General features: G+C 45.0%; 3 protein-coding genes across 4 annotated transcripts; 1 reads left to right on the forward strand and 2 right to left on the reverse strand.

The window, feature by feature from the left end:
• Positions 1-1,440: 1,440 nt before the first annotated feature.
• H257_15724 (hypothetical protein) lies at positions 1,441-6,739 on the forward strand (the record flags this gene model as incomplete). Its single annotated transcript, XM_009843916.1, has 11 exons — positions 1,441-1,524; positions 1,569-1,765; positions 1,824-2,035; positions 2,084-2,181; positions 2,224-2,424; positions 3,097-3,300; positions 4,032-4,358; positions 4,407-4,650; positions 5,556-5,699; positions 5,745-6,044; positions 6,357-6,739. The coding sequence occupies 11 exons, from the start codon at positions 1,441-1,443 to the stop codon at positions 6,557-6,559; spliced, it is 2,214 nt and encodes a 737-aa protein (XP_009842218.1). The 3' UTR covers positions 6,560-6,739.
• A 2,651-nt stretch (positions 6,740-9,390) lies between these two features.
• On the reverse strand, positions 9,391-11,727 carry H257_15725. 2 transcript variants are annotated; one of them, XM_009843918.1, is made up of 4 exons: positions 11,075-11,727; positions 10,074-10,197; positions 9,736-9,798; positions 9,391-9,659 (listed from the first exon to the last, which is right to left on the reverse strand). In XM_009843918.1, exons 1-4 carry the CDS (start codon positions 11,668-11,670, stop codon positions 9,438-9,440), a joined length of 1,005 nt encoding a protein of 334 aa, XP_009842220.1. In that variant the 5' UTR covers positions 11,671-11,727; the 3' UTR covers positions 9,391-9,437. The 2 variants fall into 2 exon arrangements, with proteins under 2 accessions (XP_009842220.1, XP_009842219.1); XM_009843917.1 differs by having other exon boundaries at positions 9,391-9,798.
• Positions 11,728-12,989: 1,262 nt separating this feature from the next.
• H257_15726 (hypothetical protein) lies at positions 12,990-13,273 on the reverse strand (the record flags this gene model as incomplete). The annotated part of the gene is made up of 2 exons (XM_009843919.1): positions 12,990-13,165; positions 13,258-13,273. The coding sequence occupies 2 exons, from the start codon at positions 13,271-13,273 to the stop codon at positions 12,990-12,992; spliced, it is 192 nt and encodes a 63-aa protein (XP_009842221.1).
• Positions 13,274-17,451: the final 4,178 nt, after the last annotated feature.

Consider the following 17,451-nt stretch of genomic DNA (forward strand, 5'->3'; position numbering starts at 1 on the left):
GTTGATTGGGAGGCCACTGAATGTTGAGGACAGTCTGAAATATTTGGCGAAAGGAGATATATAGAAGATATACAACACTTGCTTGGTAGACGACGTTACTGTAAATAAAACACGTTTTTAATCCTGCAGAGTAGTACTACCTACTTGAAGTACTTCGAAGTAAGTTATTACTACGTAGTAATAGTAAGCAGGATGTATCCAACTACTATTAATAGTACAGAGTATTCAGCAAACGCTACTAACGTTACTGTACTATTCATTGAACGAATCAGCACTCCAGAAGCCTCCAGAGTCATCGCAACTTTCAGCACCTCCATTGTATGCGGTGACAAGGACACCCAAAGTGACCACGAAGCACGTTTAACGATGATGGATTTACTTGGATGGCAATTACTACGTAGTACTACGTAGTACAGTATTTAACAGCTGTAAATCTTTGCACCAACCTCTCTCTCTCGATTCACTTTGCCACCGAAGTATATTTGTTCTCAGGGTAAACCCCACCTGAATTGATTGCTGCAGTCAGAATTTCTGAATTCGGCGATGAGGCAGTTGGGTGATATGAAGTTTAAAAGGTAAGATATTTTAATTGACTGTGAAGGAGGAGTACGCCGGATTTCTTATTCGCTCCCTTATTGTGGAATTGTAGGAGTACATTTTTTCAGAGTCCCTGGCAAGGTTCTAAGTCGACCGAAGCGTAATAACCACGGATTCGAGTGTTCCTGCCCAACACTTGGTGTAAGAAGGTTCTGAAAGGATATTCGACGACCACATACGTAGATGGCCAGTTTATGGTGCACTTGAAAGAGACTTCGTCGTAGAATGCAGCTTACTCGTCTCTCAGGACCGGGATTTCAATTCTGAAAAGTGCTGCATGAAGCCGAAAGGTTGGTCATTCTTCTGATTATTTAATCGGCTTGAATAGACTTCAGCTTAGCGTTCATTTACTTCGATTCCACTTAAGTCAAGGCAAAATAGGAGGGACGGTTTATGGTGCACGGTTTAAGCTTAAATTATGTATGCAGTTTTTGCTTATAGTTTAGTGTTTTCATTTTTCTAGTGATTCGATTGGCTACTCCAAAATTCAAGCAATTCCATTGGCCAATTTGAGTACACCTTAAACTGTCCCGTGCACCATAAACTGGCCATCTACGGTTATGCAAAACGTTAGTGGTATCCTAACAGTACTCCCAGCGAATCAAATACGCACAGTATTACCACGGGGCATTTTACACACAAAATTCACATATCAGTACAAAAAATCGAGCTGGCGATTTCGCACAAAAGTCCAAATTTTGGGTAAAAGAATATTTATCTAATCGGAATGAACTAAGAATTGCTTCAATGGGATTGGACAGTGCGATTCATTGTGGCCAATCAAAACCACACCAGTTTCTATTAGCCAATCCGAATAAGTTAGTCGAAAGCAGCGACACAATCATGGCTTCGAGCGTGGACGTGGTGGTAGGCGCTACCTTCGCCGTGGACGACATCCATGCAGCCATGCAGCTACTCTTCCGGGAGGTAGGTGAATGGAACAATCGCATCCATCACCATGATCTCCGTAGACCCTTCCCTCCATCACCGCATCGCTTACGTGGATTCCCTACGGCCAAACGGCTTCGTTCCTCGCCCAACCAACCCAGCTTGCAGCGTCTTCACCGACAAGACATGCAGTCACACTCGTCTTCGTTCGTCTCGTGGATCTATGGCACTCGCACCCAGAACTTCGCCAGGAAGCGCCGGATATGTCACTCATGCACCGGTAGGCACGCTCGATGTCAACCCCTGATAGCCGTGGATGCACATTGTTTGTGCTGTAGGTTCTGTGCAGCCATCGATACGCATATAGCGTTAAACCCGTCGCGCCATATCGTGTTGGTTCTGTGTCCATCTCCGCCAGAGCTCGTCGATGACAATGCATACATAGCCAACGAGCATGCCTTCTTGGCACAGCTTCCTCGCAAAGTCGTCACAGTGACCAATGTATTTGCATGTTATGACCCGCCGTCGCCCTACTACGACGTTGTTGCTGGTACGTTGTGAGCCTCCTGATTCACAAAAGGTGACCGTTTTTTGGTAGACACCTTGTCGCACAGTCCATATACGACTGCGATGGCCCACCTGTTGGCACTCGTGGGGACCCGGTCCATTTGCCGTGTGTTTCGAACCATCACAAAAGTAGGTTCGTGTTTGGGCACGTATTGTTAACCATGTCGACAGGTGATTGTCGTGGACTGCGACCACACGTTGTGGACTGGCGCGGTGTCGGAAGATGGATTGGATGGGATTGCAATTCCCCCAGCATACGCCGCCTTGCAGCGTTTTCTAGTGGCGCAATTCACAAAAGGTGTCCTGCTTTGTGTGTGCAGTCGCAACGTACCAAAGGACGTACACGCTGTGTTTGCGAATCATCCGGATATGGTATGCGGTTGTGTACGCTTGTTTATGGTCGCCATTTGTGAACTATGTCTATTTTCCCCAAAATATGTCGACGTTTGTGCTGATTCGCCCAATCTGTGGATCGATTCTTTTGCTGCAGTGTCACGCTAATTGACTAATTTGGACCAAGAGTCGATACGATTTGATTGGCTACTGGATTCGTTCGTGTTCTGGGTTTTGATTGGTCGCGATTGATTGTCGTGTGCCGATTGGGTTCTTTGTGCTAATTCGATTGAGTACATGACTCCAATTAGGCCGAAACGACTGGACAATATTGGTGGTGGCTCCTGCAATCTGATTGGCTAAATCCTTTTGCTGATTCTTGTCTACCGATTGGGTTCTTCTGCTCATTCGATTGAGCACATGACTTCAATTAGTTCGAATCGACTGGACAATATTGTCCTTTTACTGAATCGCCAAATCTGTCGATCATTTCTACTGAATTTTGTATGTAAAAAGTTGTCCTGTGGTGATTGATATCACACTAATTGAAGTCACACACTAATTCGACGTTGATGGTGGCTCCTGCAATCTGACTGGCTCAATCCTTGTGCTGATTCTTGTCTACCAATTGGGTTCTGCTGCTCATTCGATTGAGCACATGACTCCAATGATTTCAAATCGACTGGATAATATATACCATGTCGTCCGTAGGTGCTGCAATGGGATGTGCACATTTTGTTAGCCAAGATCAACCACGAGCTAAAGTCGGCCAATATCCAAGCCCTGGTCACTCAGCTAAACGTAGCCATGGACAGTGTCGTGTTTGTGGATGACAATGCGGTCGAATGCGGCGATGTCGAGCAAAATTGTCCTGGAATTAGTGTGGTTCAAGTGCCCATGCAGCTTACTCCAGAGGTTTGCAGCGTTCTTTATATGCAACCAGTTGGTTGTATGTCGAGCAAAATTGTCCTGGAATTAGTGTGGTTTAAGTGCCCATGCGGCTTACTCCAGAGGTTTGCAGCGTTCGTTGTTCATATGCAACCAGTTGGTTGTATGGTGCATTTTACCCACATTTGGATTTGGTGTGCGAGTTATTTCGCCAAATATATTGCATTCGATCGAATCCATTTGATCCAATTTAAGCTTGTACGCCTACCACTATATGATACATAGATTAGTTTATATCTAGTGTTGCCCCATAAGCGACTGTGCTAAAGTTTGGATTGGCAGAAATTCGACAGGACGTGATTTGATTGGCGGCTTAGGTGGTTCTTGAATCCATTCTCTTCTTACATTCGATTCTGTGGAGGGCTGCTCCACTTAATTTGGAATTGATTTGATTGGATGACCAATTCGGACGAAGAGTCGGATTGTCAAATTTGGCTGCCTTTTGTCCTGAACATCGCCAATAATCCATCGATCGATTGTTTGTACTGAAATTTGCATGCAACAGTGGGGCTTGTATTCACACTAATTTCAGTCTCACACTACTTCGATGTCAGTGACGGTTTCCTGCAATCTGATTGGCTCAATTCTACTGCTATGCTTGTGTACATTGGTCGATTCAGACTCCATCCTGTCGCTCCAGTTTTAAGCTCTATGGTCAACAATACCCCTTGTTGACATCATGATACATATACGAGTAGTTTATGCCGACGTGCTGGGCATTTGATAGCCCGTTGGGTACATTCGACGCTACCGTGACAGCTGAAGATGCACGACGGACTGCAATGTATCGGCACCAGCTTTTGGCTTGTGCCATCACAAATCACCCTTCAACGTTGTCGCAGATTCCGTCCATTGTTTCGGGTACCCCCGATACATTGAAACTATCGCTGGGCATGCAAATCGACATCCAATTGGTGGATTCGTCAGCGACAGTGTCGTCTACTTTGTCTCGGCTCGTGCAACTGTGTCAGCGCACCAACCAATTCAATTGCCACACGGACGCGGCGCGCGCTTTCACATCCGACGTACGTATTCAGGTCGCCAAATGTTACGAAACGTCTCGTACGTTGTAGGCGCACGTCGTGGCGTTCCGTGGGTCCATATTGTACGTGCATGTCACTGATCGCTTTGGCCATTATGGGCTTGTGGGGATGGCCGCTTGGACGGAATTAGACGACGAAACGTCCCGTATCGATGTGTTTGTGCTCAGCTGCCGTGTATTGAATCGAGGAATCGAACACGCGATGCTGCAATACGTGGCAACACACACGACGTCAACCACGATTCATATTGCGTTTGTGTCCACGGTTCGAAACGGTACGTACATACGTTCGCAATAACTCCCATCTTGGAGATGGAACATTCGGTCTTGTGCTTGCTTGTACCCCAAACGATATGGACACTTTGTGGTGTGGATGGTCGCCAAATCGATCGATCGATTCGTTGTCCTGACTTTTGTAAAAATCGTCCAGTGTCACACTAATTGAAGTCACGCACTAATTCGATGTTGCATTGGTCAAAGAGTGGTTTGCTTGATTGGCTACTTGAGTAGTGTTCTGGGTTTTGATTAGTCAATCGATTGTCGTCTACCGATTTGGTGCTGCTCACTCGATTGAGCACCCCACTCCAATTTTGAATCGAATATCTTGACAATAAGTACAAAGATCGTCGAGTGTCACACTAATTTCAGATGCAAAGCTGACTTGGTCGAAAAGTGGATAATTTGATTATTCTGCTTTCGAGTGAAATTTCGTGTTGTGGCGTGGTTTCTCGTTGGAATTTAAATCGATTTGATTGGGTACTTCAAATGAGCTCAAGATTATTAGCCAATCAAAACCTTATCAATGAAATTCAACCAATCAGATCGATTGTGGATCGGTTTGGTCGGCGCGATTCGATTGCACCCCCTTCCCAAATTTGTATCAAATCGACAATATTTGTTACTTGATTCTTGTTCTGGGTTTTGATTGGTCGATTTGGTTATTCTGTGACCACCACCAATCTCTCCCATCATTGGTCATTCAAAGATTCCTTGTCGCGGTATTCGCTACACTCGATTTTCGATGGTTCGAAAGGGCAAAGTGGATACTCTTAATTAGCCAATCACATGTCTCGGTTGTGCTCGATTGTGAACGAACTATGGGGAATATTGCAAAATTTGAAGAAATCACATCGACTATATATATATGGGTTTGATTATTCGATTGATGTGGACCTCGTAGTCCCCGCCGCGACCTTTGTGGCCAACTTGCCACATGTGACCAAGACTAAACATGGGTATGCCGTACCTCGAGCCTCCGTATTGGCCCTTCACAACCAGCCAGTCGTGACGACTAGTACTACCAACCACGCCAACTTGACTACTGGTAACGTTTAAAACGCGTTCGAAACATCACTGCAATACTGTACAGGTGGTCGTCCACGGGGCCTCCCGACCACGAATTTCCCAACGTTGGCGGCGCTTTCATCCTTTATCGAGTCGTTTTCTTCAGCTCCCTCAACTGTTCAAGGCGGTGTGGACGTTGTACAAGTTACTACTCCAGTTGCTAGTCAAGATGTGGACATTGCTGACGCTTGTAAATTCCGCCGACAGCAACGCGAAGCGTTGAAAAAACTGCAAAAAGAGGCCACCGGCACGGCAATTCCCATTTGGACGACCAACAATGTCTCTGAACGAAAGCCATGTCCCCAATGCAAAGTGCATACTTTGGGTACGAGACATACACTGTATATTGTCTTCTTTTACCCCAAATTTGGACTTTTGTGCTGATTCGCCAACTCCATCGATCGATTCTTTGTACTGAGTGTTGTATGTAAAACTCGTCCAGTGTCATTCACACACTAATTCTACGTTGAATTGATCGAAGAGTGAATTTGATTGGCCACTTGATTCGTATTCTGGATGTTGATTGGTCGATCGAGTGTCTGCCGATCTCGTGCGGCTCATTGGATTAGGCACCCCACTCCAATATCGAATTGACAATATATATATGTATATATTTCGACTTGTATATCGTACGTAGCCTTGACCAGCAAATGCACGTTCGAACGATGTCGCAGCTGCTGCTATAACATCCAAAAGTGGCTCCAACGGGCGCACGACCACCCCCATCCCAAGGCCAGACACGTGGCCCTTGACTTGCTTCAACAAGCCAACATCGACATTCTACGCTCGCAACGCGGCTGCAACGTCCATACAAACCAGCGACGAGCAAACGACTTTTGATTGGCTGTGGCAGTCGTCCGCCAGCCAATCAATTCCGAGATCTCTGGCTCACATTGAAGTGAGATGTTACCGGTATTGTCGATTCGGTACAAATTGTCCAGACCCCGTCGAATCGAATCACGAATCGACGCTACTAGTATTGGCTAATCTAATTTTGAGTGGATTTGATTGGCTCTTACAACACGGACAAGTGTAGTCAGCCAATGAGAACTCCAGCGTGATTCAATATTAATTAAACAAACCACGCAAGTTTAGAGCGAATTCATCATACTTCGACGTAACGACGTTTGACATGACAACGACTTCCTTGACAAAATGCTAATCGATCGTGCAACTACAGTGAACGAGGAATTTTAGAAGCCACACCGAAGCTCGTCTGAATATTACTGTACTTAACCAATTAGAACCGTAGCTCTCAAAAATAACCAGACCATTTGAAGGTGCGGTGCAGATGACATATTTCCACGATGATGATAACGTTACTGTAGTAACGAACTAAAGATGGGCATGCTAACGTTTGTATGAACCACGCATTTATGTGTCTGTAGCAGTGCAAACTCCGGATGAAAGTGTTGCACTAGTTGCCGGGTCTGGCCCGTCGACAAGCTCATGAATAAAATACTACAATGTCTACACGTTTACTAATATCCGTGCCAAAGTAAACACACGGCCCCATATGCCACTGGACGTTGGATTTTCAATATTAACGTTACTGCATATAGTGTTGTGGTTGTGAGTGTAACGGGCTTAAAAACTGTGGGCATGCTTACATCGAACAAGTGAATTTACTGTTAAGCCATACTTTGAATCGAAATCTTGAAATCTGATTGGTCAATATTGATTATTTTGACAAACCAAACCAACCATTTTGGGACAAACCTGAAATAACCAAAATACCCAATTATTCATCTACATCGCACCCTTTAAAATAAAGAGACCCCGAATTCGCACGATTCGAAGGGACTTCGAAGATCTCACTATTTATTCTACATACAAAATCCTATGTAACAACATCCAATAGTAACGTAAAAAACCAGTAGATTGCCCGATATCAGAGAATAGCCTGAAACACTTTTCATGACGAAACTTATATAACTCCATATAAACTATAGTGAACATATTGACATTCGTAGTACGAGTCCCACTGTTTCGATGTATAGTGTATTCAAGGCTAAATTAGGGCCATCTACTGATTTTCTTAAAATTCACAATTTGGACCATGACCAGCAAGAACTTGGTGAAGCATTCATCAAATCCTTCAAAGCTTGCTTGTATAATCATGTAGCGCGTTCAATCCTCTATAACAGCATAGTTGAAAGTTCGTCCAAATCGTCTTATTTGTTGAGAAAGCGTAACAAGTTAAGGGGTCGATTTTCGGGCCATCTACTGGTTTTTTAGAATTGAGCCAATCAGATTGCAGGAAACCATCATCAACGTTAAATTAGTGTGTAACTTCAACTAGTGTGATGCCAATCACCACAGGAGACCTTTTTACATACAAAATTCAGTAGAAAGAATCGATCGATAGATCTGGCCAATCAGCACACAAGTCTAAATTTTGGGTACAGTAAAAGGACAATATCGTTTGTCGTGGACAATCCATTCATAAATACTAGTAGATGTTAATCAAAAAGTGCGTCTATAATTCCTTTTCAGTCATTTCTTTTGAAAATTGTAGATTTCTTGAGATGGATTGAGACTGTGCCGAAATCCTTTTGCGGGCCAAGTTTTGCAACGGTTTCAAGTGAACTCAGAGCAAGCGATCCACAAAATAGTTTGGGTACTGTACTCCTTTTAAACTCAAAAAAATTAGGGTGCGTCTGTAATTTCTTTTCAGACTCTTAAGCCCGAAAACAATGGGTAAGCAGTTTTTCCCCGAAAATACGCCACTGCACTAGTGTGCTGGCAGGAATTAGGAATGGCTCTTCGCGCATGTAATATCACTTGATTACCTCGAAACAAACGAAATGTGTACGTAAGAACGTCCGCATGAGGAGGCTTGAAAGATCGGAACCCCGGCGCCCTAGAACCTAGATTAGTTAGGTCGAAGTGTAGTCTTCATTTTCCGGGGTTTGGCGCATTGCCAGTGGATCGCTATCGTAAACCCCCGGCAATGCGCCGAACCTCTCACGAAAATCAGAAGCAAGCTTACCTCCGCTACGCTGCGAAAGGTCGTGCACCCCCACGCTGATGCAGAAAACGTTCAAGGTACGACGAACTCCTGGTCATAGTGGCCTCCAATGCGAATTCGCAACTGTTGCAAATCGATTTCGCCTACCGGTAGCGACTTGATCCCGTTGTGTTGCACTAAGAGTCCATTCCGTTAACCGTTCACCTATAATTTTGGGCGTATCCTGCGGGCAGAAGATAAATTCAAAACCGCCGCAAGCAATTCTACACCCACAGTTTTTGGTAAAATATTACCAGTAATCAAATAAAAATTGCGAAAAGTGTTCCTACACCCATGGCTTTCGGTAAAATATTGATCGCCCAACGCATTCGTGTTGAGTGCAATTCAACTAATTGAGTGTATCTGTGGGAATGTCGTTGAAAAGTGGAGTATAAGGAGTAGAGGTTTAGTATCTATGATAGACATATAATCCACACCTTTGAATTGTCCATCAAAGGCATATTTTGACGATTCAGTTTATCGTGGGGGGATGGTAAGCTTATAGCAAATCCTACCAGTATAACCTCTGAAAATATCCTATAGCGGTGGAGATGCTCGATTGACTGAAAAGTGCACATTTGGGTGAAAAGCACAACACTACAGTATCTAACTACCAGTAATATATACATATTAGGTCAACCCTCTTCGGTGCTACTACACGTTTGGGTAAAAAGCACAAGACTATCTACTATTAATATACATATTAGATCAACCCTCTTCGGCACTACTACTACTATCGTGGCCAAGATTGGTGGTGCTTAACAGAGTAGAAGGTTGGATCGAACACGACGAAGCCGCTTGAGCCATTTCCCTCAACGCCGCCGCGCCTTTAAGCTGAGTTGGCCCATCCGACGCCCGCAAATCTTCATCCCTTAAGTCGTTTGAAGGCATAAGTCTTCGCCGAGTCTTTAGGACAGCTTGGGCACTTTCCTACGAGTCATCCAGTTAGTTATATTGAGTTTATAAAATCAATTTAAAACGATTTCAATAGACAATATATTAGGACCTTCTTCCGCACGCGCGTCACCACCCACGCCACTCTGTCGTCCGCCGCGAGTTTGTATTCTTTCTACGATGATCGTGTCCAAATTGAATCAAATAGATGAACATATACATATTGTCAAGCAGTGCTGCAGCACCAAATCCGCAGACAATCAATCGACCAATCAAAACCCAGATCAAGAATCCAGTAGCCAATCAAATTATCCACTCTTCGACCAATTCAACATCGAATTAATCGTGTGTAACTGAAATTGGACCATTTTGACAAAAGATTTGGCGAATCTGCTTAAAAGGCCAAATTTTGGGTAAAACAACACGTAATAAGATGAAGCTGAGACGTACTTCCGCGACGTCAACGGCTTCTGCTAGCCCGATTGTGCGGTTTACGCCTCCAGTTGGATAGCCATCTCGATACGGTTTGGACTGGTCATCCCACGGAACAACCGACGAATGTGGCACCGCCGCACTAAAGAAACGGTGTTATTGGTAATTCGATTTCAAAATGGATCGGGGCTGCCAATCGAATCGACGAAGCCAGTCATCGACGGACCAAAGTAGCCAATGAAATGTTCGAACAAAAATATTTCGACCAATCAAATTGCAGGTGTGTCCGGTGCATGGCCAAGCTTCTCCATTTCACAAAGAGTTCAACGTTGTATCGGACAGGATTCACAGTAAATATATTCAGCTCAAGTAAAACGACGTCTAGACGATTATATTCAGGTAGATTTGACGTCGTTCGCCGAATCTACCGAAAATACCAATTTTTGCTTGAAAGCACAATACCAACAACTGATGTTGATGTAGGTTAACTTTGTATCAAGAAATAGAATCGAGCACAAACCGAGCCAGACATCTCATTGGCTAATATCGCCATTTCCGGTAGAAAATCGAAATGGATCGTAGCCACTCAGCGACACGTAATTTCGGATTGACCAATGGGAGCGAAGATTGATGTCCAGTTCGGTCGGCGAGATTCGATTGAACGGGGTCGGAAATTTGTACCGAATCTCCAATAATATCTCCTTTATTTTATATGTAGTGAGCAGTACATAGCATGAGCATGAAAACAATGTTGTCAAATCGGTTCGACATTATAGAGTCGCCCGTAGAATCGTAGACATATCGATTTGAGAAAATGAACTGGCCAATCAAATCACGTTCTGTCGATTTTAACCACAATATTTTTATCGATACTAAAATACTGTATAGTGTAGTGATGTATATAAGCATCCATTGGGTAACATATTATATTTGATTGGACCCTGAGGTCCAAATTTGGGTGTATATATATATATTCAATACAAGCAAGAAACATATAGGCCAAACAGATCGGATGATACCTTTTGTTGCAATGGTAAAAGTAGATCCAGTAATGTGTCTTCATCAGCGGCACAAAGGTCTCCATCGTATCTGCGTCGACGGCCAGCATTTGCGGACTGCATACATACCCGGGCCAATACGGCCATCCGCGAAGCCGACACCACGCCACTTGGCTGTACATGCTCGTGATCTCGGGAACGAGAGAAGCATGCTGCTCGAACATGCGTGCGGCGAGGGCAGTGGTGTCTTGCAGTTCCTGCTCGGGGGTCTTTGGTGTTATGGCGGCGGCGGCCGGAACGACTTTGCGCTTCTTCTTCGCTGGTTTCACTGCACCACCTGTGGGGCTATAGTACCCCCCGTATTCTGCAAACGGTGTGTTCCGAGGGGCGGGGACCACCTTTTCAAGCACTACGTCGTCGTCGCTGTCACCATCACCGTCGTCGTTCTGGCTGTCGTTGTGGATGTCGTCATCCGAGATCTCGACCACGTCCGTCGGCAGCTTCAACGGAGCCAATGAGGATGTCGCTCTTGATGCTGATCTCGTGGTAGTGATGCTCGTCGCTTTGTGGGTGGCTAACGATCGCCTCGTGCGGGGTCGTCCCACCGAAGGCGCCATGTCTCGACCGCCAGAGGTTTGAGGAGAAAAAGTCTCACGCCATGCGATTGGTAGACGAGTTTCGGTCAAGTGACACGATTCGTATTGAATTTCGACGGGATAATCAGCCAATCATACTGCGAAGAAATGTTTTGAGCCAATCATATCGTTACAGCCATCACTTCCAGCCAATCCACGATGAAGTGGAAAACGTTCAACTTTGATCACAATCGAGAGATGGGTAGTACTACTACTAGTACATACTAGTAGTACTTGGACGTGGAAACTGGCTGCCAGAATCTCACACTCTTGATTCTGCAACGCCGTGGTAACATCAAGTCAATCAAGTGCCCTCCCCCATCCGATTGTATGTGTTGGCACTGGAGGGGAAACAACACAATGGAATGTGCCAAACTTCACAGTGTGACCCGCCCCTTCATTCTTGACCACGCTCGAATAACAACACACAGTTCATGGAGCTTGGTCCAGGTGGATAAAAGACCGCGCTACGGGTAGATGGTATCGAACCCTGAACCAACTGATCCTCATTGCCATTCAGTAGTATATAGTAGTATATGCCCATGATTACATGTACCAATAACTAGTTAGTACTTGATTCGTGCATAACACTGCTGTTGAATAGGCAGGGGGGGTGGGGGCAGGGGTAGAACACGCACAAAAAGGTAGAGCTCAGTTCGAGGTAAAACCAGGAATGAAAGCCAGGGCTACATCATTCCAAACCCCTCACATCCTTGCCCAGCAGCACACACAACCACACAAAACATAAGCTATGGAGACCTTACATAAGCCTTGGTCTTCATATCACATAACACTGCCTCAATGTTCCTACCACCATACATTCCCTTTACAGTTTGATTGTGCCAAGTGGTAGAGCCTCTTGACTTCGAGCTACATATGGAGACACTTCGCATGCGTGATATATTCTGACACTTGCCAGGGGAACAAGTTTTGTATCCTGATAGCTCATGTCTAACAACTGCATGGACTGTTCGTCTCCGAACAACAGTTGAGGCTATGTATTAACGTTACTTTCAAAACCCTCGCACGGCAACCAGCCAACCAGCGGCCATCATACCCCTGAGCCACTTGTCGCAGTGCTTCTTGTGAACCAACGACCTTCTCTTCTACAGCCATTTTGCGAGTTCGGGTGGTAACCTTCATTGCTACTACGATGTAGTATGTATACTGCTCGTACAGATCGACAAGCACAACGCAAGGTTGATATACAACAACACTGAAACACACTGAATCTAAAAACTAGTCGAATATATATATAGTGACGCGTTAACAAGGGCTTCAGTTGGCACACAAGAAAACACTTAGAGGTTTTTGACGGGGGTTTCAATTGCCACAGGAACGCTTTCGTCCTCGAGGTTGGTGGCCGACGAACGCACTCCGAAAATGGACGACGCAATGTCGTTGCGCTTCTTGACGATGAAAAAAGTGATCGAGCCGAGGCAGAGCACCGACATTATGGGCAGCCAAGCGAATCCATCTACGCATCATCCCCATCATCATTAGCTATATCAGTACGTTGGTTTTGTCCTTGATGGCAAAAAGCTAGAAAATTAACCAGAACGTACGTACCCATTGAAACAGTCATGATGCTAACGATAGGCTGTACAGGTCAAATGGAAAAGTGAATACATAGCAGTCGAAAGGGCGATGCAAAACGTCGTCGGGGCTTGGCATGGATGTATATATCCACAACACGCGAGAGTATCCCATCCACCATTCCGACGTCCGAACTTCGCGGGCTTCTTCATGGCCTCATACACGTCCATGAATTCAGATCGTACAACTTCAATCTGTGGTGACAAATTGTCCGGCAAAGTACAGCAGTATGGATGGCTATTGGGTCCTTTATCAAACAATCGACCATTGCTATATGCTATCCATCAAATTCGACGATTGGCGGTACTGTGGATACATAATCGCACACTACGTATTAATAGTAGTAGTACAGTAGTAATATACCCCTCCCTGTCCATTGGAACCGTTTTGACTGATGGGGCAGTCAAACGGTTCCAAGCGTTGTTTACGCCGGAGTATAATATCGATCTATTTTGATGGACATTTCTGGGTGCACGTTGGTTTGTTATTCAGATGAATGTGATCCCACGGCCGTGACACCAAATTTTTTGTAGCAGGCCGGGAAATCCACCCGACCGACTGAGCTGAAGCACTTCTAACTCAAGATTAATTATGTATTTGTGCTCGAAAGTCTGTACGATTATCTATCTTTTCAATAAATCGGCTGTAGGCAGCCGAACAACACCTCCACCGAGTGTGACGCGAGGCAAACTTAACGTTACTGTACAAGGGTCAATAGGCCCTTGCCATGAGCCCGATGGATTTAAAAATCCGTTTCTGAACAATCCATTGCAAAGGCTTTGTCCCACGCTTTACGTATCGTGCCGGACTCGCATTGCTGCTGGACACAAGAAGGGAGTTGTTTAACTCTTCATCACTTGTCAAGTCGCCCGTCTTGTGCGGCCTGCGTCCAACGAGAGTGGTCGCTGCTACAATACTGGCAGTATTATATATGGCAGTTTTATATCCTTCAAGTAATAGCCTTATCAAAATATGGAATCCCGGCCAGTGTCCTGTTGCAAAACAGGGTTGAGATTGCCCATACTTCTGCAGCAATGCACAACAATACACACACATGCACTGATGGGGTTCGCTTGGAGTACACTGTACAACAATTGGTTCACGGGGAAACACCAAGGTGATGAACCGGCCAAGCGATCGAACTCAGCGCCGAAATACGCCGCGTACAGTACTCCTGCACGGATCAGCACTTGGCCGTCGTTTGACTGACGACAAACCCTGAAAAACGTTCAATAAATCTGGATACCGTTCAACCAAGACTGAAAACCGTTCAAACTAATAAACTCAACTTAGATGAGGCATATGTTTTGTACTCTGACCACCTCAACTCCTATTTAGTAGTAGAGCATCTGCACCGGTAACCCTGGGGATTTAGCATTATACTTTGAATTATTTACTAGTATATGGATTTCAAATATCCGTGATAGTATCATGTGTCATCCAAACGTCATCCCAACGTCATCCACCATTAATATTAGGTCATATCCTAATTAGTATAGATGAGAGTAAATTAGGATAATGCTAGGTCATTGTATACAGGCCGCGTCCGGGAGCGGCACGGCCTACGGCCTACCTGCCGCTGCCCGACAAGAAGAAAAGATAGATCATTCGGTGAAGTGAGAAGCTTAGATCCGCGCTCTCGTACGGCCGCGCTTGCGCAGACGGCCTCCCGGGCGCTCGGGGCCAACGTAAGGCTTGGTCACTACTTTAGGTTTCATCCCACAACTTCATCCAATTTCATCCAATGTCATCCAAATTTCATCCACATGTCATCCATGCTTTTAATTCAACAATTATATTATATTTACCATAGTATCCAAGGTTGGTATTAATATTCAATGCTGTCCCGTAAGTCTTAAGTATGTGCACGCGGGGGTAGGACGAAGGGTAGTAGTAGTACTGTACTAGTACTAGTCTACTGTACGCCGCATTGTGCCCTGCCACGTCAGTGGACTTCGCTGTACTGGTAATACCGTACTTTACTCATTGCCAGTTTCTGTTGAGACCGATTTCGTGCCATCCACCCTGTCGATTTTAAGTGGTTTGTACCTGGGTTGGAATGAGGAGTGAGTACTTATCCGTACCATACGGAACTATGTGATAGTGTGTTAAATGAATTTGCTTCATGTTTTCATCTACCGATATGGGCTGCTGGTAGAGTATTGGTTAATTGAGTTTGGATTATCATTTTTAAGACATTCCTCCGCGAGGGCCTCTGATCTCTGGTAGAGTATTGGCTTCGCAAGCAGTTGAGGAAAACTCCGGAACTTAGTAGCAAAATCCCTCAAGTGGGTTCATTTCATGGATTCGAATCATCGACCGGGATTGGCCAGATCGGTTGACTTGGTGCAACGCTTTTTTACGCGTGGAGGTCAATCAGAGGAGCGGTGGGACCGAACAAGTTAATGATAACCTCCATCTCTATGCATAGTGACGTAGAATCCCGTGCACCATCACGTGTATACACACACTTGTATGAACTATGAAAAGAAACTTAGGCGGCGTCCGACGCCGTAGCTCAGTCTGCCGCGCCTAGAAGTACATCGGCGGGAGTTGTACCAGTGGCTGATCAACGATATCTTAGAAGCACCAGATAAGTACTAGTATAGTAGCACCCCTCTGCAGCTGGTGCTGTGGTGCCAGTTGCCGAGGCGTGCTACACTTCAGATGCAAGCCACTCCTTGCCTTCATAGCCACGCCTTTTTGAACGTCCTACAGATAGAACAGCTAAACTAACACAACATGAGTTTCAATCAATTCAATGTTTCGTATCCCTCTGCCACCGTAATACTGTAGCCCCAACGCTACAACAATGAATGACCCATGGGACATGGGCCTATACTATTATACTATCGAACGTCCATTTTGCGCGTCATTCGTCGACCAGCATTCGACGAGCCGTGACCGCAGACAACAGTCCAGCCTGGAGCACGCGATCGTCGCAGACGTTCCAACCAACACACTCGCAAGGCGACCACGGACACTTTGCGCGAGTAGCACCCGGTTGCATCGCACTTGGTGATCCAGTTCGAAATGGTTTGCTCGCTCTTTCCCTACACAGCAGCAAGCTGTCGACGCTTCATCCCCAGGAAGAAGTAGCCGTGGAGACAGTGCATGATTGTGTTCGGACTTGCATACTGTGAGATTGCCGACTCGATGGTGCTCATCGTCGTCTTGCGGTGTGCGATCTGCTTCGTCCTAACAATCAAATCATGGCAAAATTTGAAAGCGCCAATCGAATCGATTTACGAACGACGCGTGGTTTTTTAGGAATTCACGCCAAAATCCAAAATTTCGCTCGAAAGCACAACACTTTGCTTTCATCTTTTACGGAAAAAGAAAACGAGAAGTTATCTCCGAAATCTCCCTAACGTTATTGTGAATTCGCTATACTGTAAACTTCCGAAATTCGCCTGATTTATCGAATCAATATAGAATCACGCCGGAGTTTCTGATTGGTTGAATATACTTATCAAGAGCCAATCAAATCCAAAGTACTTTAGAGCCATCATACTAACACGACTTTTGGATCTTCACAGGAGGCTGCGGGAATTGGTCATTTCGACAGTTTTATTAGTGAAACTGGTTGATCAGCACACGCCACATACAACTTCAATTGGTGCAATATATTGTTAGATCGCGTAAGCCTTCAGAGGACCAGTTGCGCTTCACAATTGTCGGATCAGCGCGCTACCATTCCGGAATGGAAGGCCCGCGAGAAATTCGAATCTATCCGGATAATAGTTCCGGAAACGGGTGAGTTGGGTGTCTTCATTCAAATGCACGTATTTTTATTCCTTGACATTCAAATGATAAAAATAAATATAGCATCATTGCTATGTTATGTTATAATTTATGACAAACAATGTTTGTTAACTTATTGCTATCTTTGGAGAAATCGTCGTAACACCATCTTTAGGCCAGTATAAGTCTATAATGATTGAGCGGATCAATGCGAAACTTTACATACACGGTTGTGACTTTATGTACTACATGATGACGTGTGATGGTAAACCAAATAGTGTTAGATGATTGCGATATTCATGAACAAAGTAAGCTATATTTTTCAAAAATGGAATGTTTGATGCTCCGATTCTTGCCCACTATTGTCCCAACTTAGTGAACTCTTATCAACTTCCATAGGCACCATCGAAATCTACTTGCACG

Source organism: Aphanomyces astaci (genome assembly GCF_000520075.1).
Source record: "Aphanomyces astaci strain APO3 unplaced genomic scaffold supercont1.74, whole genome shotgun sequence".
Lineage (NCBI taxonomy): Eukaryota > Oomycota > Saprolegniomycetes > Saprolegniales > Verrucalvaceae > Aphanomyces > Aphanomyces astaci.